At 37.2% G+C, this 27,178-nt stretch overlaps 2 protein-coding genes across 7 annotated transcripts in view; both read left to right on the top strand.

Annotated features, from left to right (window-relative positions):
- Positions 1 to 10,619, top strand: part of LOC132852337 (1-phosphatidylinositol 4,5-bisphosphate phosphodiesterase beta-1) — a 44,728-nt gene extending 34,109 nt beyond the window's left edge. Inside the window, exons 23-32 of one of the 2 annotated variants that reach the window (XM_060879485.1) lie at positions 325 to 440; positions 1,245 to 1,380; positions 1,571 to 1,624; positions 1,902 to 2,121; positions 2,232 to 2,412; positions 2,984 to 3,060; positions 3,212 to 3,301; positions 3,737 to 3,794; positions 3,890 to 3,976; positions 8,259 to 10,619. In XM_060879485.1, coding sequence (XP_060735468.1) covers positions 325 to 440; positions 1,245 to 1,380; positions 1,571 to 1,624; positions 1,902 to 2,121; positions 2,232 to 2,412; positions 2,984 to 3,060; positions 3,212 to 3,301; positions 3,737 to 3,794; positions 3,890 to 3,976; positions 8,259 to 8,459 — 1,220 coding nt within the window. In that variant the 3' untranslated portion in view covers positions 8,460 to 10,619. Of the gene's footprint in view, positions 1 to 324; positions 441 to 1,244; positions 1,381 to 1,570; positions 1,625 to 1,901; positions 2,122 to 2,231; positions 2,413 to 2,983; positions 3,061 to 3,211; positions 3,302 to 3,736; positions 3,795 to 3,889; positions 3,977 to 8,258 lie in introns of those variants that run through there. The other variant, XR_009649114.1, reaches the window with a different exon arrangement.
- A 3,273-nt stretch (positions 10,620 to 13,892) lies between these two features.
- LOC132852545 (1-phosphatidylinositol 4,5-bisphosphate phosphodiesterase beta-4) overlaps positions 13,893 to 27,178 on the top strand; it is a 32,983-nt gene continuing 19,697 nt past the window's right edge. For 3 of the 5 annotated variants that reach the window (XR_009649119.1, XM_060879791.1, XM_060879788.1), the window contains exons 1-10: positions 13,893 to 14,010; positions 19,356 to 19,417; positions 22,107 to 22,212; positions 23,952 to 24,032; positions 24,154 to 24,213; positions 25,340 to 25,483; positions 26,161 to 26,240; positions 26,448 to 26,501; positions 26,694 to 26,775; positions 26,953 to 27,053. Coding sequence is in view for 4 of the 5 variants with exons in the window: in XM_060879791.1 (XP_060735774.1) it covers positions 22,129 to 22,212; positions 23,952 to 24,032; positions 24,154 to 24,213; positions 25,340 to 25,483; positions 26,161 to 26,240; positions 26,448 to 26,501; positions 26,694 to 26,775; positions 26,953 to 27,053 (686 nt within the window). In the remaining variant the exon portion in view is untranslated. The remainder of the gene's footprint in view (positions 14,011 to 19,355; positions 19,418 to 22,106; positions 22,213 to 23,951; positions 24,033 to 24,153; positions 24,214 to 25,339; positions 25,484 to 26,160; positions 26,241 to 26,447; positions 26,502 to 26,693; positions 26,776 to 26,952; positions 27,054 to 27,178) is intronic. The other 2 variants (XM_060879790.1, XM_060879789.1) reach the window with 2 other exon arrangements.

The following is a 27,178-nucleotide window of genomic DNA, read 5'->3' as shown; positions in this document are numbered from 1 at the left end:
TACCTGCCCTTTTTCTTTAACCTATCGCAAAAATGTGAAATTCCATCATGATCACACAGGTTTTAGCAATGCAGCCTTGAGGTAAAGGTGTGATCCAGAAGCTGTGAAATGCTGAACAGGACATGTGCTTCCTGTTCAGCACATATGACTTCACTTCAGATGTTTTATGCCGTTGGGGCTTACAGGTGCAATCGGCTCCAGGCTTTTCAACAGCATTTAACGCTGTTGTTTAGAGGAGCTCTCAGTCCCCCACAGAAGTGATGCAATTGTGAATGCTTTTTGCCATGCTTGTGATGACTGACTGTGTGTTTCTTATTGGAACAGATGTCATAGAGGCCCTGTCTAACCCCATTAGATATGTCAACTTAATGGAGCAGAGATCCAAGCAGCTGGCTGCTCTGACATTAGAAGAAGGCGAGGAGGAGAAAGATGCCAAAGAGGTATGACTTCTGTACAATTTGAACAACTTTGTTACATCCAGATTTACATAGTTCACTGCAGGTTCACCTGAGTGATCATGTGGCTTAACAGAATATTAAAGCTTGCAATTTGTTGTGCCTTTTAATTTTTTATTTGACATCATAACTGTAATGCAAACTTTAAATTAAATTAAAAGGCTTTATATAGTTACAAATGACGATATATTGTTTTTTTCTTAATTTGGTCATCTGCCATTTCCCACCCACTATCACGCCACTGTCATATGACAGCCACCAGCTGAGGACGGAGAAGGCTAACACATGTTTACTCTGAGATATGTGGAACTACTGTATATGACAGCCACATCTTTCAGAATTCCAGCTCATGTTACGTCACAGGCCAGAGTAGCACACTTGTATCTTTTCCTCATATGTAAGCTCACATATGCTTAGGATGGGTTAGTGTTGCTGCAGTTGAAAGGAGATAGAAATGATGCCATCTCTATTTGAGAGCTGAGAGCACAGCCAATTGTGCACCCTATAGGCCATGGATAGCTGTGGCATCATTGGGATTTTAACTCGCCATTTCCTGATGAAAGGTGAGCGCTGTTGTGTTGCACCATGACCTTTAGCCTGCATATGCCACCTTCTTCCAACCCGTCCCAGTTTAAAATGTTTTTATTTCTAATGTGGAACCTTATTATTAATTACCTTTGTGCATTTAAGAAAAATCCACAAATAAAAAGCTGTTCTGTTCAAAAGCTTCAATTCCTTTTAAAATGTTGTTTTCAGCATGAATCGTTGTGATCAACCTTTGTTTGTCAGACTGAGTCAGGTGTTGAGCAGGCGTCAGAGGCAAAGAGTGAGCCCAAACCTGCACCCGTGGAGAACGGTCTGAGTCACACTCTGAGTGTGACGCCGAAACCAGCGTCACAGCTCAATACACAACCACAGTCTACTGGTAACAGCAACAAATTTATTACCACCTCATCTACGTACAACTGAGAGCTAGACTGATTTCTTATATCTGTTGTTTTCTTTTTCTGAATTATATGAATATTAAATGTATATTGTTTTCTACAGCAGGAGAGTGAGAATAGTCCATCTGCATGTTCACAAAACTTTTATGTACAGGTGTTTGTGTGTTTTAGGGTCAGCTAAATCTGCAGCAAAGACTGAAGACCTTATACACAGTGTTCTCACTGGTCAGTCACTGTTTGTATTACATACCACAAACATTCCTATTTACATTCAATGTATAGTTCTATAAGACAAGAATAATGCAATTAAAAGCAATATTGTGGAAACCCCAATAACGTTTTCTCTTTTTTTAATCAAATAGTTGTTTTTTCTTAGGACTAATAAATCTTTTTTTTATTAAATGTTCATACATTATAAACAAATATAAACAAAAATAAAGTTTAATGATTGTACTCCTTTAAGCCTAATAAATTTAGCTTTATGAACTTTGTCCCATCTTAGAGATGGAGGCTCAGACATTAGAGGAGCTGAAGCAGCAGAAGGTGTTTGTCAGGGAGCAGAGAAGACACTATAAAGAAATGAAGGAGCTTGTAAAGAAACATCACAAAAAAACCACAGAACTGATCAAGGAACATACAGCCAAATATAACGAATTCCAGCATGACTACCTCCGCAGAAGAGCTGTGCTGCAGAAGTCTGCAAAACGAGATGGTAAGAAGAGGTAGGTCTACATTCTCTGCTCAATATTTCCCCCTCAAAAGTGCTGGTATTTACTCTATGGCTGAGAAGTGTAGAATTGTATGGAATTCAGATTTAAGATCTGTTCTTCAGGTGTCTGTCCTCCAGTCCGGAGCATGGCGCCTCGTTTTTTGAGCAGGAGCTGGCGACTCTGGATCAGGAGAGTGGACAAAAACTGGCTGAGCTCAAAGAACAGCAGCAACAGCAGCTCCTGAACCTGCGTCAGGAACAGTATTACAGTGAGAAGTACCTGAAAAAAGAACACATCAAGCAGGTACAGTAAATGGCTAACATCTCCTACAGCAGTGGTCTCCAATCTTATCCGGAAAGGGCCAGTGTGGGTGCAGGTTTTCATTCCAAACAAGCAGAAGGCACACCTGATTCCACCTGTTTAATCAGCTGTTCTTGGCTTTCAGTAGATTCTGGTGTGGCTTCTGCTTGGTTGGAATGAAAACCTGCACCCACGCCGGCCCTTGTGGATAAGATTGGAGACCGCTGTCCTACAGTAAGCACAGACTTACACTGTCAACTTTTAAATTAGTCCCTTTACACCTGCACTTTTATGCATTTATCTAGTCAATTATGTGGCAGCAGCATAGTGCTTAACATCATGCAGATACAGGTCAAGAGCTTCAGTTAATAGTCATATCAAACATCAGAGCGGGGGAAAAGTGTTATCTCTGTGACTTTAACTGTGGCACGGTTGTTGATGTGTGATGCCAGATGGCTGCCACCTGATCGGCTAATTAGATAACTGCAAATGAGAAATGTTCCTATTAAAGTGGACAATGAGTACAAGTTAAATCTCTTATATATAACTACACTTTGCCAAACTCATTTCACAGCTAATGGAGAAACTAACGATGCTAGCTGAGGAGAATCAAAGCAGCCAAATGAAGAAACTGAAAGACTTGTGTGAAAAGTAAGCTTGATCTGAATAAATCCTAATAATCAGCAGCCTCTCGTTTTGTCCTTAATGATGTTTTAATGTCCACAGAGAAAAGACAGATCTAAAAAAAAGAATGGACAAAAATCATTTCCTTTATGCCTTAATGGTATTTTAATGTTCACAGAGAAAAGAAAGAGCTGAAGAAGAGAATGGACAAAAAAAGGCAGGAGAAGTTGAATGAAGCCAAATCGAAAGAGAAACACTTGACAGAGGAGTAAGTAAAGATTTTGAGTCAAGTTTCAGGAAAAAGAAAAGGCAATTCTGAGCTAAATATGAAGTCATTGTAGCGAGACAGCTAGTGCCCTGTAGATGGCAGTGAAAGACCAAATGTTTCCTACACTCTCTTATGTTTTACAAATTGATCTCATTCGCTCGCTCATTTTCTACCACTTATCCGAATACAAATTGATCTAATGATGAATATTAATCATGAACATTATTCGTAAAATAAATAACTGCAAGTGTAGAAAATTTGAATGTTATAGTTTTTGTGAAACTGTGAGACACTGTACTAGACATGTTCCAGACAGACACCACACCGGTCAGTGAATATATTCTAGCACAGAATCAGACACTTTATCACTTTGTTCTTCCAGATTAATTAATACTCTGTCCATATGATTTATTTAATCAATACCTGTGCTTTTAGGGAAAAACTAGAGATCAACAGGTCATATGTTAATGAAGTGGTACAACACATTAAAAGGGTAAGAGCTATTACACACAGAGGTGATTGAAAGCACATGGCCAGAAACATGCACTGAACCTGATTTATATTCTGTTGTTTATATTCTTTGGCCAGTTGGAAGATGCTCAAACCAAAAGACATGAAAAGCTTGCAGAGACCCATAAGAACATTCTGCAACAGATTGTTGAAGAAAAACCTAAGGTACGCACATCAGTTTTGATCTTGTACTTAGCTTAGACTTTTACTTCCAGATTTGTGTCACTACTGGCAGTATCACTGTAGTGACTATCCATGACCACATTGCTTCCTTAATCACTTTGTGGGTCTGCTGAGGGTTTAGACATCTCCTTTGTCTTAAAACACATTGTCCACATGGATTTGCTTCAGGCATGAATTTCCATTTTATTTTACTGTATACTTATTTAAACAAAAGAGGGAGAAAATAAATTTATAAAAAGGCAATCCAAAAATCTTGTGCTTTCAGATAAACTGAAGGCAAGGTCTAAATACGCTCCCATGTGCTCCCAGCAGGCCACACTGTAACGGTGCACATCTAAAGAAAGCAAAATTTAACAAAAGAAACATTTATATAAGGCGAATACATTGGCCATACATTCACTAATACAGATTTGTACCACTATTGACAGTATCACTAATACAGATTTCTATCACTATTGTGTTACTATTGAGATGATATTTGAATATATGGTAAAGTTCTCCTTGCATTTGTGCAGCTATCAACCAAATATCAAATATGGTTATAGTTATTTAATTTGTTGTATGAAAGGTTAGCATGTAGTGTTCAGTTTATATAGTGTGTGGATGGAATCTGACAGTCACTGTGGCCTCCGTCATGCCTCATACCCACTGTTATGAATTGTTACAGCACATGAGGCATATGTTGCATCATGATTCTGCAGATGTATACATACAGTACAGTGCCTTGTGAAAGTATTCACCTGCTTGGTGTTTTTCATTGTTTTTTGTCTGTTGTTTTTTTTTTTTTTTTTTGGAAAATTGGATTTTATGTAATGGACCTAATAAAATAGTCCAAATGTTTTGAAGTGGAATGATTATGCTTACTCGAAATTTCTATATTCTTATTATTTGTGTCACAATAAAATATTTAACTTCTTATAAAATAATATACTGTAAACAATAAAAACTTCTAAATGGTGTAAATTAAATGGTACAACACCACCCACAAAAAAAAATCCATTTTAATTTCAAAGTTGTAATGCAGCAAGACAGCAAAAAAAACAAGGGGGTGAATAATTTTGCAAGGCACCATACTGGACTGCACTGGAGTTGACTACAGATATCAGTATTTAGTCTTAATCTTTCTGTTAGTGAAAGTTTGGGCACTTAATTTACTGCTGTTTTTGCTAAAAAGTGTATCTGTGTAGACAACAGACCACCAATATTTTCGCAAGCAACATTAAAGTTATACAAACTGACCAGACAAACAGCATTTAGTACAGTTACATTATACCACCAGACCTGACAAATAACATTAAATATTAGAGGAATATTTATATTTCCTCTAATACTGTTAGAGGAAAATAGCAAAGCATGCACCAAAATGTTTTTATTTTAAGACATGATATACAGCCTGAAGATATAAAATATAAGTTTATATAACTACACAAAATCACAAATGTCAACAATTAAACAATATCATTCATTAGAATTTAATTAATGAATTACATTAATTATTAAACAATTGTGAATTATTATCATTAATTAGGCTGAAAGTTTCTGTGTGAGTTTCTGTACAATAAGAAAAATGTTAAAAATTGTAAAAATTGTGCTGTTATGTCCCAGAGACTCAGTAGCTTGTTCAGGAGCTTTTCTGTATTCTGTAAATGTGTCTCTTTCCCCAGAGTCCTGTAGGCCTCAGGGCTCCCACAAGCACATTTATTCCCAGTGCAGCTCTCACTAAATTATAGCATTGAAAATGAACAAATTGCTATGCATTTGAAAAGTAGCTCAGAAATAACAGTATTTTGTATAATGGTATAATAAGCTGGATAATGTTATCTGATAAATACATCAACATTAGTAAATGTTAAATAACAAAACGAGGGGGACATTTAATTTGAATCTTGCACAGGTTTTACTAACTTAGGCTGCACGGCTATAAAGTATATCTGGAATACAAAAAAATAAATAAAATATAAGTTAATAAATCAGTTAATCAAAAGTTTTCTAATTACAGCTAATAAAAATGTACCTTATTGGCTGTTAAAAATAGTTGACAGAAACATTATCAAACCTTGGAACTGGATTCATCTTGTCGTTCAGAGTGAAGTTGCTGACACTGATTCGTCTCTGTAGCATGCATGCATAGTCTCTGTGTTCCACGCAAGAGTTTTTGTAACATATAATCATATAATCACACAAAAGAAATACATTTATTTAAATTAGTTTGATAAAGAGAAGGGTCAAAACTTATAGATAATGTGCCAGAGTAAGCATAAATATTTAGCCAAAAAAATATACTTGAGCGAAAGTAAAAGATTTTTGCTAGTTTTAATTGTAGTAGAGTGTTAAAAATAACAAGTGACTGAATGATAACCAATAACCAATATTTACCATTAGCTAGAGTTTGACTAACTGAGAGAGTAATGTTACCTACAAAAATGGATTAACCTGGAATCAACATAAAACACAAGCTAAAAGTTCGATGTAGCTAGCATAAAGCTAGCTGAAACAGCACAGGCTAACAAAGGTCAATTTAGATAGTTAACATTAGCAAATTAGCATTAAAACATTCAGTTAAATTAAGTTTATGGGTTATGGGTAGGTGAATAAGATCCCTGGTTTTATACGAGTCTTTGTTTAATGTTCTAGTTCACATTTGTGGCTTGGATATCTTCAGATGAATACAGATAGAAAAAGCATCAACTACACTGTGTAGCATGAAAATACTAATACTTTTATTGAAAGTAAATACTGACAGCAGATACTGATCTACCGACAGTAGATAGTGATACTCAGAAGTTGTTTTTTTCTGTATTGATGAACATGATTGGATACTTTAAACATTTGGTCATTGACTAGATGACAGAAGAAAATAGTCTGGAAAATAAAAATGTAAGCAGTATGTAATTACATACAATTGTTTACTGACAAACGCCACTGGTTGCAGGGATCAAACCCGAATCTGCACAGTTGCGTCGATCTTCTGCATTTAGCAGATCAGACCCACATGCAGGATTTCTTGCGTGCACTGCTTTTATTTAACACAAAATCTACCTGAAACTTACATGAAACGTAACAAAGGCAAATCATAACTGTGACATGGAAACAACCTGGATAACACTGCGTCCACCCTTGCAGCTCACACACAACTTAACATTATCTACAAATAATGACTGACAATAATCATGACAACAGGGCAGACATATACAGAGCAGAAGGAAACAAGAAGCAGGAAAACACATTAGGAAAAGACATGGCACAGCCCACCTTGTGGTCTGGGAAAGAACTAGTGCTGAAAACAGTGCATCTGGAAAGTATTCACAGCACTTTACTTTTTTCCACATTTTGTTATGTTAAAATTCTGCTAACATTACTCCATAGGTTTTTTTTTTTTTACAACTTTGCAAATGTAGATAAGTGTTTACAGCCTTTGCTCAATAATTTTACATTCCTCCAGACATGACACTTGCTATTTAGACCAAAGAGTTCAATCTTTGTTTCATCAGATCAGAGAATTTTGTTTCTCATGGTCTGAGAGTCTTTTAGGTGCCTTTTGGCAAACTCCAGGCAGGCCACCATGAGCCTTTTACTGAGGAGAGGCTTCTGTCTGGACACTCTACCATGCAGGCCTGATTGGTGGAGTGCTGCAGAGACGGTTGTTATTCTGGATGGTTGTTCTTTTTCTCTCTTCACATTTTTTTCATTTTTTTATTTTTAATACATTTGAAAATATTTCAAACAAACTTATTTTACATTGTCATTATGGGGTAATGTTTGTAGAATTGTGAAAATGTGGAAAAAGTGAAGTGCTGTGAATACATTCTGGATGCACTGTAATAGTACAAGTATTTTCAGTAATACTTAAGTATAAATATAACAAAATAATACCTAAGTAATAAGACAACCTCTTGTGTGCCATTAGGGCTATTCCTACAGTAACATAACTATAGCATTGTATCAAGAAGTCCTTCATCATTTTAATTATTTCCAAAGACTGATTTCATTAGCACTTCATTACATGTCTGGCAAAAAGTTCACCCTCTCAAACGCTGATACTATTAAATGCTGTATTATTGTCTTGACACGTTGATTGTGACCTTTACCAGACTGTAAAGTTTGCGATTAGGGTGTCAGCTTGGAAGAGATCATTTTGATTCATGCTTTATTGCGTAAATGTTAGGTCAAGTGTAAATGCTGTGAAAAGCCATTGGCATTTTCTGCAGAGACGCTTTAACACTGTCTAGATATTGAGTATGTAATGGGTATGATCTTTTCACAGCTTCAGAATGAACTGGATCAGGAGTATCAGGACAAGTTTCGTCGGCTGCCAGTGGAGATTCAGGAGTTTGTGCAGGAGACAACAAAGCGAAAGACTGACTCGAACGATCAGGAGTCCCTGACTTCTTCCAGCACCCTGGAAAAAATCAGCCATAAGGGAGCACAGTCTGAGGACGATATGGAGGATGATAGGAAAGACTAATGATGTGAAGCATTAAGAATTTCACAATGCTACAGCCACTCTTCCTAATTCATTTTGTCATTGGTTGTTTTTTTGGGGGGGAGATTTGACATTTTAGTCACTAATGCGTTTTTGGAGAATGTCTGTGGGTGGAGGGCAAAGGGATAACAGGCAAGAAATCACTTAGAATGCTTGAACCACATGAACCTATTATTTATGATGTGCACAATTTACTAAAATCATATTACATATGGGTAATAATCACATTTTTGTGTCAAATTAATTTGACATGAGATTCACTTTTGTTGTAGTTAATATGGTGTGTTTTACATAATCCTAATCACACTTTCATGGCCAGTATGTAAGCGGTTTTAAAGGAGCTCTGTATGAGTGTGGACATGGAGAGCAGGTACCACAGACATTACTGTAGCTCTAATTTCTCTTTCAGATGTGTTTTTAAGTGGCCATTTTACTGTACCTGCAGTTTATTTACAATAGTTTTATTTGCAAGCACAGGTGGCTTGCACATGTGGATTATTACTTTTTGTTGTTGTTCAGTTTGCTGCTGATTTGTTTGTTTTATTTCATCTAGACTGATTAAATAAAACAGTTTGTGCTAAGCAGATCCGCTACAGGACAGTAACAGTTTTTCAGAAATGCATGAGTTGGGTGCATTGATCATTTTGTGCGATTTGTAAATGCAGCTCTGTAGCTTGTTAGACCATCTAAAAACATACTGTACGTGTTTTCTCCTTTTTTTTAGTACATAGGACGAAATGTCTATCAACGAATAGATTTAACAATGTTATTAACCAATATTTTTCATTCAATTTATTAAGAGCAATTATTTTGCATTCCTTTTCTATTTCATTATAGTATGCTTAAATATTATAGCTTTTTTTTTTGCCGGTTATATACATATATATATATATTAAAGTAGAATAACCTATTTACTGAATTAATGAAGTGAAGAAGTTGATATCTTAATGCAGAAGGGGTGTAAATAATATAAGATATATGGAAATGCACTTTGGATTTCATGAGGTATTGGTATTATTATGCAATCTTTTTACTTGAGTGAGATTCTTCTTTCGGTGTGTTTCCATTTCAATGGTTCGGTGTAGGATTTGAAGCATGGGGTCAGTGATGCCAAGTGAAGTATCGTGATGATTCTTTTCCTAGAATATGCTTCCCCATACTTCCCCTGGTGGTTTCTCAGTGTTCAGCTCTGATTAAAGCACGTCTGTCACTTTCACTCACTATATATATAGGTTTTGTAACATATAGGATAGATCTAGGTTTTATTCATGTAACTGTTCATGGTAATTATATTCATGCTTTGTATTTGTTGCAATACATGATTGCTATGGACAACTAAAATAAAGTGCCAAACAAATGCCCACTACTGACAGGTCAAACATGATCTCTCGAAATATGAAACTGAAGAGAACTCCATTCAAATGATTTCTTAACTGATGCCTATACATAATGTATAGGACGGTCTAGATTAATTTTCTTAGATGCCATGCAATATATTAAAGCCATGGTAAAGTCCATGTTAATATTGCGGCATCTATAAATGCTATCAAACAAGTATTAAAATTAGATTTTCACACTCACTATCTGTAAATAATATTCTGTGGGATTACACATAAGAGCTATTTAACTGAATTACATTGTACAATTTTTTTCTTTTTAGATGACGACTCTGTGCTGTTGTTTTCTTTTGACCAAACTCTTTTTTGCGATGTAAAATTACTTGAAATACTTTTATGACTGGACTCATTTTTGATCGTTTTGAAGTGACGTTCTGTGCCTTTGAATGTTCTCTGTGTTAGATGTGGAATGTAAAAACAAAGTGTTGATGTATAGAGCTCTTCTTTTTTGTATAAACTGTGCACGCACTTTTAAACTGTTTATACTAAAAATTTCCTTTGAAATTGTTTAAATGTCATACTATTGACAGTGTATGCTATCGAGTGCCACTTTACTTATTTCAAACATTCATTCCATTCAACAAAACAGACATTAGAGTTTAGGGAAAAGAAATATTTACAATCATTTGAATTCATGAAACTGTATTATTGGTACAACAGTATCTGCATCTTTAAAAGGTGGGTAATGTTGAATGTAAGTTGTGTTTGTGCTGTGCAATGGTTTTAATAAAACATTTTTGTGAAATGTGGAATGTGCAGAGTGCAAAATATGTCTAAGTAATTATTTAGTTAGCTTGTGCTTAGTATACAATGATCTTTTCTATCACAGAGAATTAAAATCCAAATGTCAAATGTGTGTGCGCATATGTGTGTGTGTGTGTGTGTGTGTGTGTGTGTGTGTGTGTGTGTGTGTGTGTGTGTGTGTGTGTGTGACCTGTGTATCTTTTAGATATTTCAAAATAATCACAGAGGTGGACTGTGGGTAATTTTCACATAACACATAATTTCTAAATTCTTAACTTGTATTTATCTGAATCAACATTTAATCATTAATAGCAAATTAATAAACAAATTGAACAAATTGTCCATGCATGTTTTTATTGGTTTGGACGAGTGGGTGGGAGGAAACCTCTGATAACTTTTCACTGCTCAATCTGAAAGAACTCTTATTTTTCTGCAACCGTGCTAATAAAAATTATTGTTTAACATCTGATGAACATCTGATAATTATTAATAATTATGCTCTATTACACTGCATGTGTTTTGGAGGTGGAAGAAAACTGGAGAAACCTAGGAAGCTAAACAGAATCCTGTGAATCTCATCACGAGTCACTTCAAGCAACTTCAAGCCTTTCATCGCCATCATCCATTATTTTTTATGTTGGAAAATGTATTAATACGAAAGAATCGGTTGGAATATCATGGTTTAAAACTGGGCTTGAAGCATCTCTGGGGCCCGATACCTTAACCTACAACTGCACTGAACCAGTAACAAGCAAATCTACTGCATCTACCTTAGCTGCCAACACATATAACAAATAAAATAATATATTCAGGGGTTTGGTCTTTTTATTAATTTACAAGCAATATGCTGCTTTAATGGGGGCACGGTGGCTTAGTGGTTAGCACGTTTGCCTCACACCTCCAGGGTTGGGGGTTCGATTCCCGCCTCCGCCTTGTGTGTGTGGAGTTTGCATGTTCTCCCCGTGCCTCGGGGGTTTCCTCCGGGTACTCCGGTTTCCTCCCCCAGTCCAAAGACATGCATGGTAGGTTAATTGGCATCTCTGGAAAATTGTCCGTAGTGTGTGATTGCGTGAGTGAATGTGTGTGTGCCCTGCGATGGGTTGGCACTCTGTCCAGGGTGTATCCTGCCTTGATGCCCGAAGACGCCTGAGATAGGCACAGGCTCCCCGTGACCTGAGGTAGTTCAGATAAGCGGTAGAAAATGAGTGAGTGAGTGAGAGTGCTGCTTTAATTCAGCTATGTAACAGTTACTATCCATCCATGATATTAATTAGCCAATATAAGCCTACACAATACAAGTCTTTTCAAGCCTTGTGCAGGTTTACCAATGAGGGGCAATCAGTATTTTAGGCAAATCAACTCTTCCAAACATCAAGTATTTGAAATGTTCTATAGTGAATGTTTTCTCAATATAGATTAACCAGTAAGAAAACAAAAAGATTAAATAACGTTTGTCCACCAGAGGGCGACAGCACTTCACTCTCAGGCCTGAATTAGTGCGCTTGCGCAGTATAGTACACAGTTGCCAGGGGATACCGGCTGGACTTTCGAGCATGGACACGCTGCTGAAACCGTCTTCCGCGTTCATTTTATTTGGCAATATGTTTTAAAGCTTTTCTACTGAAGCTAGAATTTTAAAGTTGTTCTGTCTTTAGTTCACTTATCAACTTAACGCTTAAAATTATATAATCATATAAATTCACTTGCTAAAATAGTTTAACGGGTTTAGTTTAACGGGTTTTGTTATGACTAGTAGATATTATAGATTTGTACAGTATGTATCTCATTTTTATTGCAGCTTGATGATTCTGGGATTTGAACTCAGACCCTTTCAAACAAGTCCAGCATCCTAAACACTGAGCTTCCACTTCCCCCATAAAAATAAGTAAAGCAGTTCACAGTACAAAGTAAACCCCACATCATTTGGATGTGATATTGTGGTTTGCCTTTAGGCATCTTTGCCTCCCCTTTAGGTATCATCACATCCTTATTAGGATGGACCACATTTGTGTCATACATAAACATGAACAAACACCTGTCAATGTTTTTAAATAGTCTTACTTGCTATTGACACAGAGCTGTCTTTTCCCTGCTGTCCCTCCTGGCAACTTATGTTTCAGGCCACCTCAATCTGGGAGCTGAGCTTATCTCCAGGGATGGCTGGCTGGTGACAGAATAGTGGCTCCACCCTCAGGGGGTGAAAAAGACATGGGATTGGTTTGGCAGATTGATCTCTTCTCATCCAGAGAAAACATGTACTGCCTACTATTTTTCTCTCTGATGGATCGCAGGTGGATGCTCTAGCACATGTGGACAAAACGAATCTTGTATGCAATTCCTCTACTAGAGTTGATCCCCCTCACATTGGAGAGTTTGCCTGAAGGGCCTTCGGGGCTCAGTGATGACAGGAAAATTGCGGTATGCGGAAATAATAAATAAAGTCTCTTAGAAAGAGAGCAATGGAGATTTCAACTGTGCTAAGAGCTCCTCTCAGTCCTGTATCTCAGGCAGGAGGTCAGGTGGTTTACCCCACCTGGAACTGTGGTGCCTGCAAACTGAATGTCAAGTCTATCATAAAATATCACAGAAAGGTGCCAACAATAATAACAGGAACTCTGCAGGAGTGTGTAGGATTGGTCAAGCTAAACTTTCTGCAAACTTTTGGTCAGACTTTCGGTCAAACTTTCTTTAGGATCAGTTGATATTGGCCTAGCCTTGTGCTCGAGCAGGTGGGATTAGTCAGAATTTCTTCAGGTGCATCTGGAATTGGTCAGATGTTCTGTGGGAGCAGGTGGGTTTGGTCAGACTTTCTTTAGGAGTACCTGGAATTGGTCAGATGTTCTGTGGGAGCAGGTGGGTTTGGTCAGACTTTCTTTTGGTTCTTGCGGAATGTGTTGAAAATGTCTGCTGGGGCAGGTGCTATTGGTCAAGCTGAAATATCTTGGAGAAAACAAATGTTTTCTAAGAGACGTGTGGAACTGGTCAAAATGGCCTAAAAAAAAGCAGGTGACAGTCCTTTGGGATCTGGCAAAAAATGGCATTAAAAAACATAATTTACACTTTTCTAACACAGTGTTTGTTAGATTTATTGTTTTTCTGTACACCAATTAGAGAATTCAGTATTATTTTATTGTTGATATCCAGAAAATACCAGGATAGAGTACTGAAATACCACTACTATAAAATACAGCGTTAAAAACACAATTCACCCAAGTGCACTAAACCAATTTGCCTATAAGCGGCGCTGTTTCCAGGTCTCTCTTACAACACATACAGTAAGTTCACTTCAGCAAGGCGCCAGTGTGGAAATTAGGACAAGGCCATTAGGACACACACAGAGACGCGCACAGGGCGCACAGGGCGAGTTTCCCTTTGAGACAGCGGCACGGCGGGTGAGTGAATTTTACGCGCACAGCTTTGACTGGAGTGACACACACGCCTTCAGCCTTCATCTCTGACTATAATTAAAATTCACATCCTTGTTTAAAAAGTCTTACACGTTATCTCAAATGTCAGCAACGACAACAAAAAAAGTGCACGTCTGACAGCCACTTCAGAGAACAGGCGAGCTGGTTCCATGCTGTGTTTGTGAGGTGTTTCTTTAGTCTTCTTTATGGAGAAGCTGATAAAGGAGGTAGAGGTTTCCTTTAAACCTGCAGTTCTGGTTTAGGTTACTATCACAATATTTAATGATGGTCCTGGTTGGTTTGCCTAATTTTTGAATGATTTACCCAAAGAGCCTCCATGAGTATAAGTTATTCTGTAACTCAAGTTAGTGCTTCTAACTGAACTTGGCAGTGCAGTTCCAGCCATTACCAAGAGGAACCCAAGATATGCAAATGTTTCCTGCTAGTGTTATCAGAGGAGACAGAGCATTCAGTCTGTCCTGTGTTTGCTATTGTTTTCTGCTGCTGGTTTGCAATTGTTAGAATTGGTGCATGAAGCACATCAGTGTTAATATGCTGTAATTGTTAACTTTTTGCAGGCATTTAAAATGGAAACCAAAATTTTATCCATCAACACAGTACAGATTTATGAACATAATCCATTCATTGACTTGTTAATCTTTAAAGACTGCTTTATCCTGGTCATGCTCCTGCTAACATGAAGTGGGAATATATCCTGAATAGGATGCCAGTCCGTTTCAGCACACCATGCACACAGAGATTTACACCTAGAAGCAATTTCATGCAGCCAATCCACGTAGCTACATGTTTTTGGGAGGTAGGAGGCGTCAGAGGAATACCATGTAGACATGGGGAGAACATGCAAATCTAAAGACGGATGTTAACCCAAGCTCAGAATGAAAGATGAAGAGCGCTTCATGTAAGCATCCAGTGTCAGTACTAAATGAATGAAATGAACATATTAAATTATGTTGCAAGCCATCACTAGTGTTTAATCTTACCGTTATCATAACCCAACATTTTGCGTTTAAGTCTTGTTTTGGTAAAAGTGGGTTTTGGAGGAAAACTTTAAATATAATATAGTCCAGCATCACTGTAGTCTCACACATCTTGTATCCTGCAGCGACACGCAAAAAATAATAACTTCACAATATTCTAATTATTACTAATCATCACCAAGAGATTGAGTCAGTTTAGCCAATCCACATACCTACATGTTTTTGGGAGGTAGGAGGCCTCAGAGGAATACCATGTAGACATGGGGAGAACATGCAAATCTAAAGACGGATGTTAACCCAAGCTCAGAATGAAACCAGGGATTGTGGTTATCAGAGATCCAGAGGATTGTCTTGAATGTAATCCAAATATTTAAGCTGATTATTTAAATGTGTACTATACAGTAACATTTTGGCTATGCACTGGTTCTGAGATGTTTGTTTTTTTTTTTTCAGAATTTTCCACTCACTAAGAAAATTGTCAGTAGATACAAGTGGATGTTATTTCAGGCCTGTTTATTTGTTGGGGCTTTAATTAAAATGATTCAATTCCCAAAGACCAGGGAAACAGACTAATAACTGCATGAACTCAAGAATAAACATTATAACTTTCATGACTGTGGATCTTCCAGTGCAACTAATTTAAAAATAAAATCCCAAGAGAGCTATAATTCACAGATGTCCTCTTTTACAACCACTGTTATAGATAATGCACACTTGTAATGTCTAGCCAATAAACATGACTGTTCTGTAATGTATTGTTTGTGCTGGGCAACAGGACCGGACTTGCTTTAAAGCTGTGCTTATGTGCTCACCATGTTAAATATTAGTTTCCAGCTATAAAGTTTCACGTGTTGCACAAGGATTTGGATTTTCTAATAATCTCTAATAATCTGAGTTTTTAATTCTCATTAGGGAAGGAGAAGTAGGTTTCAACACTTGATTGTATATGATGCCGCCTTATTATAAATAACCTGCATTCAGTTATTGTTTAGCCTTATGGGTGTTTTTACAATAGAGGACGATGGTAGAATTGATCAGGAGAGCTCATATTAGTAGTCTAGTCGAATGCAAGTACTAGAAAACAGACTATTCTACAGACTATTCTAAGAGTATGTGAAGCAGCATCTGTCTATTGACCTTCATTATACCAGTATCAGATTTGTATAGTCAGTATTGACATTGTACCAGGCACTTACATACATCTGCTCCACCCTGTCTGTTTGTTCCTCCCGCTCTCTCTCTCTCTCTCTCTCTCTCTCTCTCTCTCTCTCTCTCTCTCTCTCACTCACACTCACACACACCCCCCTTTCTGATGCAGGATCTGACAAGAGAAAGTTGCTTGCTTGTAGAAACAAGAGACTTCAGTTTTGTTGCATGGATTATGATTCTCTAAAGGAAAACCCAAAGGGTAAACAGTGTAGGGGTTGTTTATTCACAGAGAGCTTCACATGCTCTGAATCAAGAATGTGCAGCATCTGTACAGCAGATTTACTGCACCAGGACGTGAGTGTACATGACAGCAAGTCAGCTGGACACTAGTAAAGTTTAGATGTTTAGTGGTCACAGAGATGGGACCATGCCAGATAAATAGTCACATACAGGTTGATGAGATGGATATATTTTATGACTTTTTATAAAGATTGTACTCTAATATGAAATTTTACTTTAGTTTACATAAGCCACCAAATAGCTGAATATTAATAGTGCATAAATCAAGACATTTTTCAAAAGTTCAAAAGAAAATCATTTTTAGGCCATTTTTCTGTTGACAGTTATTTAGCCCACAGTGTGTAGTATGTCTTGATCCATATTATGGTTTGCGATTGTTGCTTTTTCTTTCTTTCTGTATCAGGACATGCATTGCTTTGATCAGGAGTGCAAGAACGATCAAAGGACCATGTATTCCATTATAGACTCCGCCAAATCTCCTAATCCACTAGCTAGCCAATCAAATAATCTTTTTTTCATGGAGCACTGAGGTCATGTGCCTAGTTACATCAGTGTGCAACTATAAGTTTCGTATCTTTCTTGCTGTGAGGAATTCAGAAGCAGGACTCAACACCAATAACTGAATGAGTTCCACCTAGAACTCATTCAGCACGTCTGGTGCTAATATATTCTGCAAGGCAGGCTTTGTAACAACACTTAGCTCTTAAGGGATTTCGCTAATTCCCAAAGCTGTGCTATTAGCAAGTTCTTTTGCTGGGCTGGTTACTAATCTGCCCTAAAGTTCACATTACACGCTAACTGGGATGAAGAGCGCTTCATGTAAGCATCCAGTGTCAGTACTAAATGAATGAAATGAACATATTAAATTATGTTGCAAGCCATCACTAGTGTTTAATCTTACCGTTATCATAACCCAACATTTTGCGTTTAAGTCTTGTTTTGGTAAAAGTGGGTTTTGGAGGAAAACTTTAAATATAATATAGTCCAGCATCACTGTAGTCTCACACATCTTGTATCCTGCAGCGACACGCAAAAAATAATAACTTCAGAATATTCTAATTATTTCTAATCATCACCAAGTGATTGAGTCAGTTTAGCTTTCTGATTCTGTTGAATTATTTGGACAAAAAATGTCTCTAGGACATTGTATTCACATCACAAATTGTCTTACACAAAAAAGTCATGAACCTGAATATCAGTGTAGTTTCACACAGCTTCTGAGTTATTAATATTTATTCTGTATTTCATTTAGATTTGCTTCTGTATTATTAATATTCATGTTTACTCCACAACATGTTGAATTGTTGGCCAGAAAGTGGTGATTAATTGTGTATAACAGCATTTCTGCCAATAGTTTTCACTTAAAGACAAACCACAGATTTATATTAACATTCTCTTTCTCATTGGGACATTTCACACAAGGAGATGTTTATTTAAAATTATTGGACAGAGTCTCAATTTTCAGATCTTTTCAACAGAAGTAATGTTGTCCCATTCGGTTTTCCTACATGGTGAGTTGTTAGAAAGTAGGTAACAGTACAAGCTTTACTTTGTCTTATTCACTTGAAGGTAGCAAAAAAGCAAAACAGAGTGGCTATTGAATGAGAAAATTATTATATTTGCTATGATATACTTAATGGTCTGAATTTTAAATATATAAAATTGTTTATATTTGCGTCTAAGGGGGGCACGGTGGCTTAGTGGTTAGCACGTTCGCCTCACACCTCCAGGGTCGGGGGTTCAATTCCCGCCTCTGCCTTGTGTGTGTGGAGTTTGCATGTTCTCCCCATGCCTTGGGGGTTTCCTCCGGGTACTCCGGTTTCCTCCCCCGGTCCAAAGACATGCATGGTAGGTTGATTGGCATCTCTGGAAAATTGTCCGTAGTGTGTGATTGTGTGAGTGAATGAGTGTGTGTGTGCCCTGCGATGGTTTGGCACTCCGTCCCTGGTGTATCCTGCCTTGATGCCCGATGACGCCTGAGGTAGTTCAGGCTCCCCTGTGACCCGAGGTAGTTCAGATAAGCGGTAGAAAATGAATGAATGAATGAATGAATTAATGAATGAATGTTTATATTTGCAGATTGCTGTAGTATAAGAGGAATAAAAAACTTTTGGATGTGCTGCCATCAGTTTATCAGATTGATTATTTTCCTGTAGCAGCCTGCCCCTTTATGTCTATTTCACTGCTTATGTGGCTGTGCTAAACATATTCAGACCTACACCTCCAAAATTAAAAATTGTTACATCTAATGCTACATTCACAAGTGCAGTGAGTCACAGTGACATAGTCAGCATTGGTGACTAAACGTGTCCAAGTCCAGCAAGGGGACAATTATTGAGTGACTTGTTGCAGCAACTATCAACAGGAGTGAAGACAGTAGAGCTCAAGTGATTGGCCTCTTGTATCATGGACCCAGACATTTAGGCACTTGCTCTTTCACAGATAGATTCCCTTGAGGTCAAGGAGCACACACTGCTTCTCTTTCATCCTTTAGGTTATGATGCATAATATACGCTGGTTTATAGTTTATATACAACCACAAAATCTCCCTCCGGAATGCTTTATTTTATCTGCAAGAAATCTGATTTGTTGTCAAATGCAAATTGCTAGTTTTTCCACAAATGTTACTATGGTGACCAACAGTAGGAACGACTTCATAAAACAGTGCCTGGCGAATTGCAGCGATTTGTGTGAGCTTAAATCCAGCTACCTCCGTGTCTTGGGCTAGTATACAGTAGCTTTCAGTATACCACCGCTGAAAACAAAACCTCCAACCAATTGTTTTACTTGCAGATAAACACAAACTTGATGAGGGTTATTTTGACCTTTCCTCACAGCACTGAGTGATACATGTGCCATCTTGCTCTGTTTGACTCGTTTCAGCACAATGCTGAGCCAGGTCAGCAAGTTCTTCACAAGAAGACAAGACGATTGAACTAGAAAATGTAAGTGTACACCAGCCACCATATGTTTTATTATCTATCTTGTCTTAATACTAAATTACATCAGTACTGACCCTACATGAGGGAGTTACCGGATGATTTAGTAACCCACACCCCTCCCCCCCATTTTTTCCATGAGGAAATATCTGCAGTTTTTAGTTCTTCTTTAGAGTTTCTTGTCAGGGTTCTACACCAGTGTCCTTTACTATTAAGAATGTAGTGAAACAGGTCTCTCCAGCAGAAAGGACAGGGGAAAGTCAAAGAAACAAGGTTAGTGAAGTAATCGTCAGTCCATACTCCTTTGGTCTGGAGCTTATCAAGTGCGAGCCGCAGCTGCTACTTCAGCATGCATTATTTACAGCTTAATTCGATACCTCTGAGGACTTGTACACATGCATGAGTGAGCAGCATACATGTTCCATAACGATCAGCTAGGCTCTCTGGTACTATAGGCTTTGATGATTTTGACAGACTGAAGTGTTTGTAATAGACCCCTATTGGCCCATTCTGTTTGATACGCTTCTTAGATGCTGCTTGCTGACCACAACACACAGCCCATTTCAATGAGCACACAGGAGCTGTTTTTCACTCAGCACCAAAAAAGTGGGCCTTTTGTAAACCCCAACAGTTTATGCATTCTTTCATTTTCTACCGCTTATCCGAGCTACCTCGGGTCACGGGGAGCCTGTGCCTATCTCAGTCGTCATTGGGCATCAAGGCAGGATACACCCTGGACGGAGCGCCAACCCATCGCAGGGCACACACACACTGCGGACAATTTTTCCAGAGATGCCAATCAACCTACCATGCATGTATTTGGACCGGGGGAGGAAACCAGAGTACCCTGAGGAAACCCCCGAGGCACGGGGAGAACATGCAAACTCTACACACACACACAAGGCGGAGGCGGGAATCGAACCCGCAACCCTGGAGGTGTGAGGCAAACGTATTCAAACACAAAGTCAGGGTACTGGAGCTCCATAGTTCAGGTGTCTAGTTAGCTAGTTAGTTACACACACACACACACACACACACACACACACACACACACACACACACACACACACACACACACACACATATATATTCACTTAAGGTCATTAGAGCTCATCAAATTATGTTGAATGTAACGGTATTGCTACTTAACTGAGTGTTTTATGGTTTTTAATATAAGACAAAGCATTTAAATGTGGTGCTTTTCTTTAATCTCTTTCCTCACAGAAAGTTATGATTGTTTTCCTCAAGATCAAAATCATGCTCACTGTTCAGTCAGTTTATCCCTTTTTTTATATTGAATTATATTGGATTATACCTTCAATCTTTGAATCAAATGTAAGACTAACTCAGTCACATTAAATAATAAAAATACATAAAATACATACATAGACATGTCATCTTGGATTCATCAGACTGTTGATGCCATGAATATATAGGATTTTATTGTTGAAAGGTATCGACCAGGAGAGGGGTATAATAAGAATTTCTAAAACATTAGATTGAACTTTGTAAAGGCCATCATTAACAGGTGAAGAAAAGTCTGTCCCAAGAACTTGATGTCCTTCCAAAAACAGAAGGACAAGAAGAAAGCTTTTCCGGAAGTACGGTAACATTAAAGGGGCTGCAGGAAAATCTAGCAAGTTCTGGGTCACTTCCTGCATGTGACAACAATCTCTTGTATACTTCACATGCCTGGTGCTGTGGGCTAGTGTGGCTAAATGAAAACCCTTCATCACCCCAAACCATGTGACAGTGGTCTGATATGTTATGGTCTGATGAGACAAATGTAGAACATTTTGGGCATAACTCTGAAAGAAAAGATGGCTTATCATTCAAAGGACGCTATACCCACAGTGAAGCATCGTGGTGGCTGCTTGATGCTATGGGACCTGAATAGATCCACATACCAGTTTTGGCACGGAACTTGCAGTCCTCAGTTGAACAGCTAAAGATAAAGTAAGAAATTCACTCATAGTCCGGTTAGAGTCCAGATAAATACTATTGTGAACCTGTGGAATGACTTGAAGAGGCAGGAGATTCCCTTGCAATTTGATAGATTTGGCCAATTTTCTTGCAAGGAATGGTGGAATAAAATTGTCATATCAAGATGACTGAATGCTCTAAAAGACTGATTGCTGAACTTATATGCGTACATGTGTGTTTTCTCACAGCAAATATAATTATCATAGACCTGCCCTACCTTGTCTATTACTGCATCATAATATTATAATTATAATATTTTTTTATTTTGTGCATTATATTTTATTATTTTGACACACATTCTTTTTGAACATGTATCTCAGATGCACATAATACTTTTTAGATTGAGCTACAACACACTGTATGTAGCTAGTGATAATGGCTAACAAAGATATGTGTGCAGCCTCATATCTATACCCCAAGAAAAATATGATGAAAGGCAACAACAAATGGAGAGCAAATAAATATTAATAATAATTATAAATATATACAAATACTGTTTTCAAGCCTCTTTCTCAGTTTATTTGATAAAATAATTTCTCAGTTTTATTCATTATTATTATTATTATTATTATTATTATTATTAATCTAGCAGTTTTTTATAGCACCTCCCATTCTCTGTATTTATGGATGCTTGCCCTGGGTTGTATCTTTTCATGAGGGATCCTGTGTGATGTTATTCACTCCTTTTTTTCTCTCTCTCTTATTATCTCAGCTTTCTCTGTCTTGTAGGACAAATGGCCAAAGCATATGAATTTAACTGGATGAGGTTGGTGCCTCATTTTATGCAAGAGGGGGAATATTTTGATAGATTTGATGAGGTAAGGAAATGATTTGCTTTTCTATTTTGCTTTCATGCTGATTTGCTTTGACAATGTTTGAGTTTCATTTTCGTAGATATTTATTGCCTGCTGCTTGTTTTCTAAGATACCTTGATGTCTGGAAAAGAACTTCTAAAATGTCACTTTTAATGATTTAACCTCATTGTCAATGTAGAAAGCAAATTACCCTTTTTATGATCTCCTGTGAAAATAAACTTAAAGTACGTAAAATACTCAACATAAATACTTAAATAGCGGCTGGTTAATTATCCAGTGACATTATTGTTCAGTTTAGTTATGCTGTAACAGCAGTTCCTGTTTTGTACACTCACACATTGACTGAGAATCTATGCATTGATAATCTAAGGTCCTTAGTTTAAAGCAGACGTTCATAGATGCTACAGCTTCAAAGTCGTCTATTGCTGAGGACATCTGCGTTCTCAAAGGTCCTTTGAGAATTCCTGGTCAGTCCATGCTAGTTTATCTTGGACTGAATATTTTTGGAAGGCTGTTATTCTCACGTACAGCGTGTGAGTGACCGGGCTAAAGCTGTCAAACCCTAGCATGGATTTCCCATGAGATCCATAGAGCACTTTGGGAGTTCTTTCTCAACTGATAGAAATTCAGTGGAGTGGTATTTATTTACTAAATAAATATCCTCTAAACGGTTTCCAAACTGCGTTGGTGCATTACAAGGAACTCTAAATCAGGGATAGATATGGATAGATTCTAATCTGCTAGTTTATATTGTCTTATTAAGTTGTGTTTATTTTTTTCCCCAAGACTTGACAAACTGCCCATTTAAGAGTTTCCCACAGTACCTCAGAAACAAGGTCAAAATTTGTCACTGGAACCAGTATAAATTCAGATTTATACAAATTCCAGTCCAAAAAGAGGCCAATCACAGTTTGTGTTTACAATAACATTTTAGCACTAAACACGGAGCAATTTTTAATTAACATTTTATAAATGTTCTTTGACTGTAAATTCTATCACACTGTGCATGTTGGTTGCCCTTAACGACCCATTAGCTCTGTTTTTTGTTTGTTTGTTTTTTTTTTTCTCTAAATATAGCTGTAGCTTTTGTACCAGATAATAAGATAAATCTCTTACAGGTTGCATATGTATATGCACCTCTCAGGTAACAGTATGTTAATTGAAATTATTGGAATTACATCTGTTATACCAGAAGCACAATATATGACTGTTGTTGAATGTTAATGAAGAACATATTATCTAAGACCTGTACATTTTTAACCATGTTCTTCCTCCTGGAGGGTTTTTAGATTTTCATGAAGCTCTTGTCTAGTGAACAGAATAATAAGATTGCAGTGAAGGATACATGCACAGAGAATTTCAAATTTTTGTCTTTGATATGAAGCAGGATTTATTTACAGATTGATTTTTTCATCAGCCATAAGGCTTATGATGCAGTATTATAACTAATGAAACTTTATGAATGGATGCATTTCAGGTTGTCTTTTAAAGCTTGAAAGATTTCGACAGATGTGGTCAAGCTTAAGCAGGACTAACTTGAAGTTAATAAGTTTTCATTTTGTTTGCCATGTTAAAACCATTCCTATTTCTTTTTTTACTGATGCACTGTTGCTTGTTGCATTGTTGCAGAATTCAGTCTCTGTTCTGTTCATTTGAACATTGTATATAGATTAATTACATATATTAGTTGCCCATTAGTGTCTAAATACTGTTTTTGTCCCGTGTTTATTTTTTCCCTATAGGATCCATTTGTCTTTGAGCCTCACTGCTTTTTTAAAGTGGATGCCTTTGCATTCTTCATCATGTGGAAAAGTGAAGGAAAGGTATTAGAACCCTTGTTAGACTAATACAGTACATCATAATACTTTCTCTGGACTACAGAATGTTTGAACAACTGCCTCTTGCTTTTCCATTATCTATTGATGTTTTAATATTTGCCCGTAGGAAGGTCAGGTTCTGGAGTTCTCTTTAATCAACAGCATTCGGAACACAAATGTACCTAAGGTAAAGACATTAATGTGTTTGTTTTGGTGCTCAAATTATAGATTAAATCTGAAGTTCAGCATATTATTTTGTTTCTAAATCAGTGGTGTCAAACTCATTTTAGGTAATGACCCCATTACACAAAGTTTAATGTTTTTTTAGTAGCACTGGTGTATTTCACTGTTCATCACTCCACTTGTCTCATGTTTGTGACATAGAAGTCCAGCTCTAGCAATAGTATATCATCACATTAAAACCCATAGTACACTTAATACAGGCTGTCAGTGTGTTGCATGGCTGCTCACATATTCTATCCAGCTGTGGTTACTCTATACAGACCGCATTCTAAACAAAATATTTGGCCATTTTGTGCCTGAAATGTCAGTAAATATGAATAGAATAATTTAAAATAGTTAGAATAATTTCTTGTTTATAAAACTGTTATTTAAAAGCAAAATAACACTCAGTCATTTTGTACTGAGTGATATTGCTTAAATTTAGTTGAGGGTTAAGGGTGGCATCTTAAGGCCTTAACAGTGTCATCTTGATGGTGCTGGGTTTTGAACTCACAACTTTCTGATCAGTAGTCAAAAGCCTCAATCACTGAGTTACAACTGCCTATACACACATACTCTGTTTTCTCTTTAGCTCCCTAGTGGAATAAAGAATAGAATCTTTTTCAAACCTTTCAATTGGGTTAAAATGCTTTGGGTGCTGCAGCAGCAATGACTCGTCCAGTAGGAAAACATTGTGTCCAAATAATAAATTTGGCATTCAACATGTATGTAAAATTCCACATATTCTCAAAAACACAGTGCAGAGGCAACCTCACAGAGACATGCAAAGCAAGCAAGAGGTGAGCCATGATTTATGTATATGAATATGAATGAATTCTATCTTATTGTAAAAATTAATTTGAAAAGTCCCTTTGGAACATGGCATTGTGGAGACTGATGGTCGCTGGCACTGGTTCTTAAGGAATTGTATGGGCCAGGTTAGAACCTTTTTGGGGACGGTAAAGGCCCTTGGGCTGTATATTGGGCAACCCTGGTCTAAAACACTTTTGTTTCATATATTTACTACATTGTACTTATTTTATCCATAGCTCTGCATGTTGTGTATTCAATTGTGCTTTCTGCCTCTGAAGGATCCAAAGATCTTATTAGCCATTGAGAGCACTGGGAAGTCTGAGAGTGACTTGGATGGGAGGATCATCTGCATATGCAGTGGCACCGATTTGGTTAACCTCAGCTTCATGTACATTGTGGCACCTACCATTAGCATTGCAAAGGTAACCTAAGCACTCACAGAAAGTCACAAAACCCATCCTGAGGTAATCTGTTTCTCCCTGTACACTCGAGAACATTTTCGGAGAAGGATGAGTACTTGACTGGAGTACCAGTACATTTAAAGTCCTCACACTTAAGCACCATAAGAGACATCATCTGTCTCCTGGTATTTTCAGTAAAAATAGCTTCCTCATGAAACTGTTATTGAGAATGATGAGATGGAGGAAATGGATGAAGAATGCAAGGAAAAAATATCTCCGTCTATAAATGTGTGTGGCATAATTTATTACATACGAAAGCAGACTATCAAGCCTTGAAATGTAAATATTATTTTTTTAGGTCGCATAAGATCTGAAATAGAAATCTCTTCTGCCGCAAATATATTTTATTTTGACTTTTTAATAAACGATGTTGAAAACAAACAGGCAAAAAAAAAAAAGCATATTGAATCTTTAAAAATTTATGATATTTTCTGAATTATCTGGTCATTTTGACTTCTAGTGTTTCAGTTTTCTTGTGTGTTCATTTGTGGGTTTTTTCCTGTCTGGTTAGTTATATATTACTATGTTTATTTGCTTATTTGTTTGTTTGTCATTTTCACTGCACTGCGACGCTTGCTGGAGAAGTTGTCTCTTGCCATATGCTAATTTTAACCATACATTTCTGCTTCTGTTCACAGCAATGGACTGACAGCTTGCGGTTACTTATTCACAACACCCGTACAAACAATGTGTGTCCCATGACCTGTCTCAAGAAACAGTGAGTATCAAAGTGCCACTGACAGACACATCAGACCAATTAAGTTACCAAAACTATTTTAGAGAATAAAAACCTGTAATTTATTGACGGTTATGATTTCACACGGAGCTCTGTATCAAACATTATCGCACATGTGATTCAGTCACTGTTAATTACCTTCTCAAGTGGTATGTGGATTGTAATTAAATGACATTCTTCTCACGGTAGCTGGATGAAGCTGTCATCTTTGACCAACGTGAGCGGAAAAATCCCAGTGAGAAGGTACAGTAGACATGCATCGCTATTTGATTAATGCGATTTCTGCATCAAATAAACGAGTCATGCGTAGCGAGTTTCCTGCTGCTTGTGAAGTGGTCATGCTGAGAAGCATCAATGTGATATGTCCAGTGTTGTGCATATTTGAACCTCCAGCAAAGTTATTTTCAGATCTAATAGATTTTTTCCCCTCTATAGCATAACAAGAACTTTTGCTTCTGGAAAAACCGAGAAGGTTATATTCCAGGTGCTAAAAGACCTTGGTCTGCCTAGTGGAAAGGTGAAGTGGAAAAATGTTCATTAAAACGCTTTTTGCTGGATTTTTAAATCATGATTTACTGATTTGCCGATAGCATTAATTAACATGTATGCTATCAGTGTCCAACCTAACCCGTTTTACTAGTACAAACCTACATATTTTAGAACAGACAACTTCCTGTTTTCTTGCTGTTTACAGAACGATGAAATTGAGCCTGATGTTTTCACCTTTGATAAGTTTTACTCCCTCACTCAAAAGATTTGCCCCAGAACTGACATTGAAGCACTGTTCAAGAATCTGTGAGTAGCCGATTTCATGTTACTTAAAGACCGGGTTTCAATTTGCATATGTTTTAAATTAATCAGCCGAGCAATGTAGATAACCAAAAGCCTTTTATTATTACAATAATCTTCAATAACTCATG

The sequence above is a fragment of the Tachysurus vachellii genome, chromosome 10, assembly GCF_030014155.1.
Source record: "Tachysurus vachellii isolate PV-2020 chromosome 10, HZAU_Pvac_v1, whole genome shotgun sequence".
Taxonomy (NCBI): Eukaryota; Metazoa; Chordata; class Actinopteri; order Siluriformes; family Bagridae; genus Tachysurus; species Tachysurus vachellii.
The sequence above is the reverse complement of the archived record's forward strand: the minus strand, read 5'-3'. Positions and strand labels throughout refer to the sequence as shown.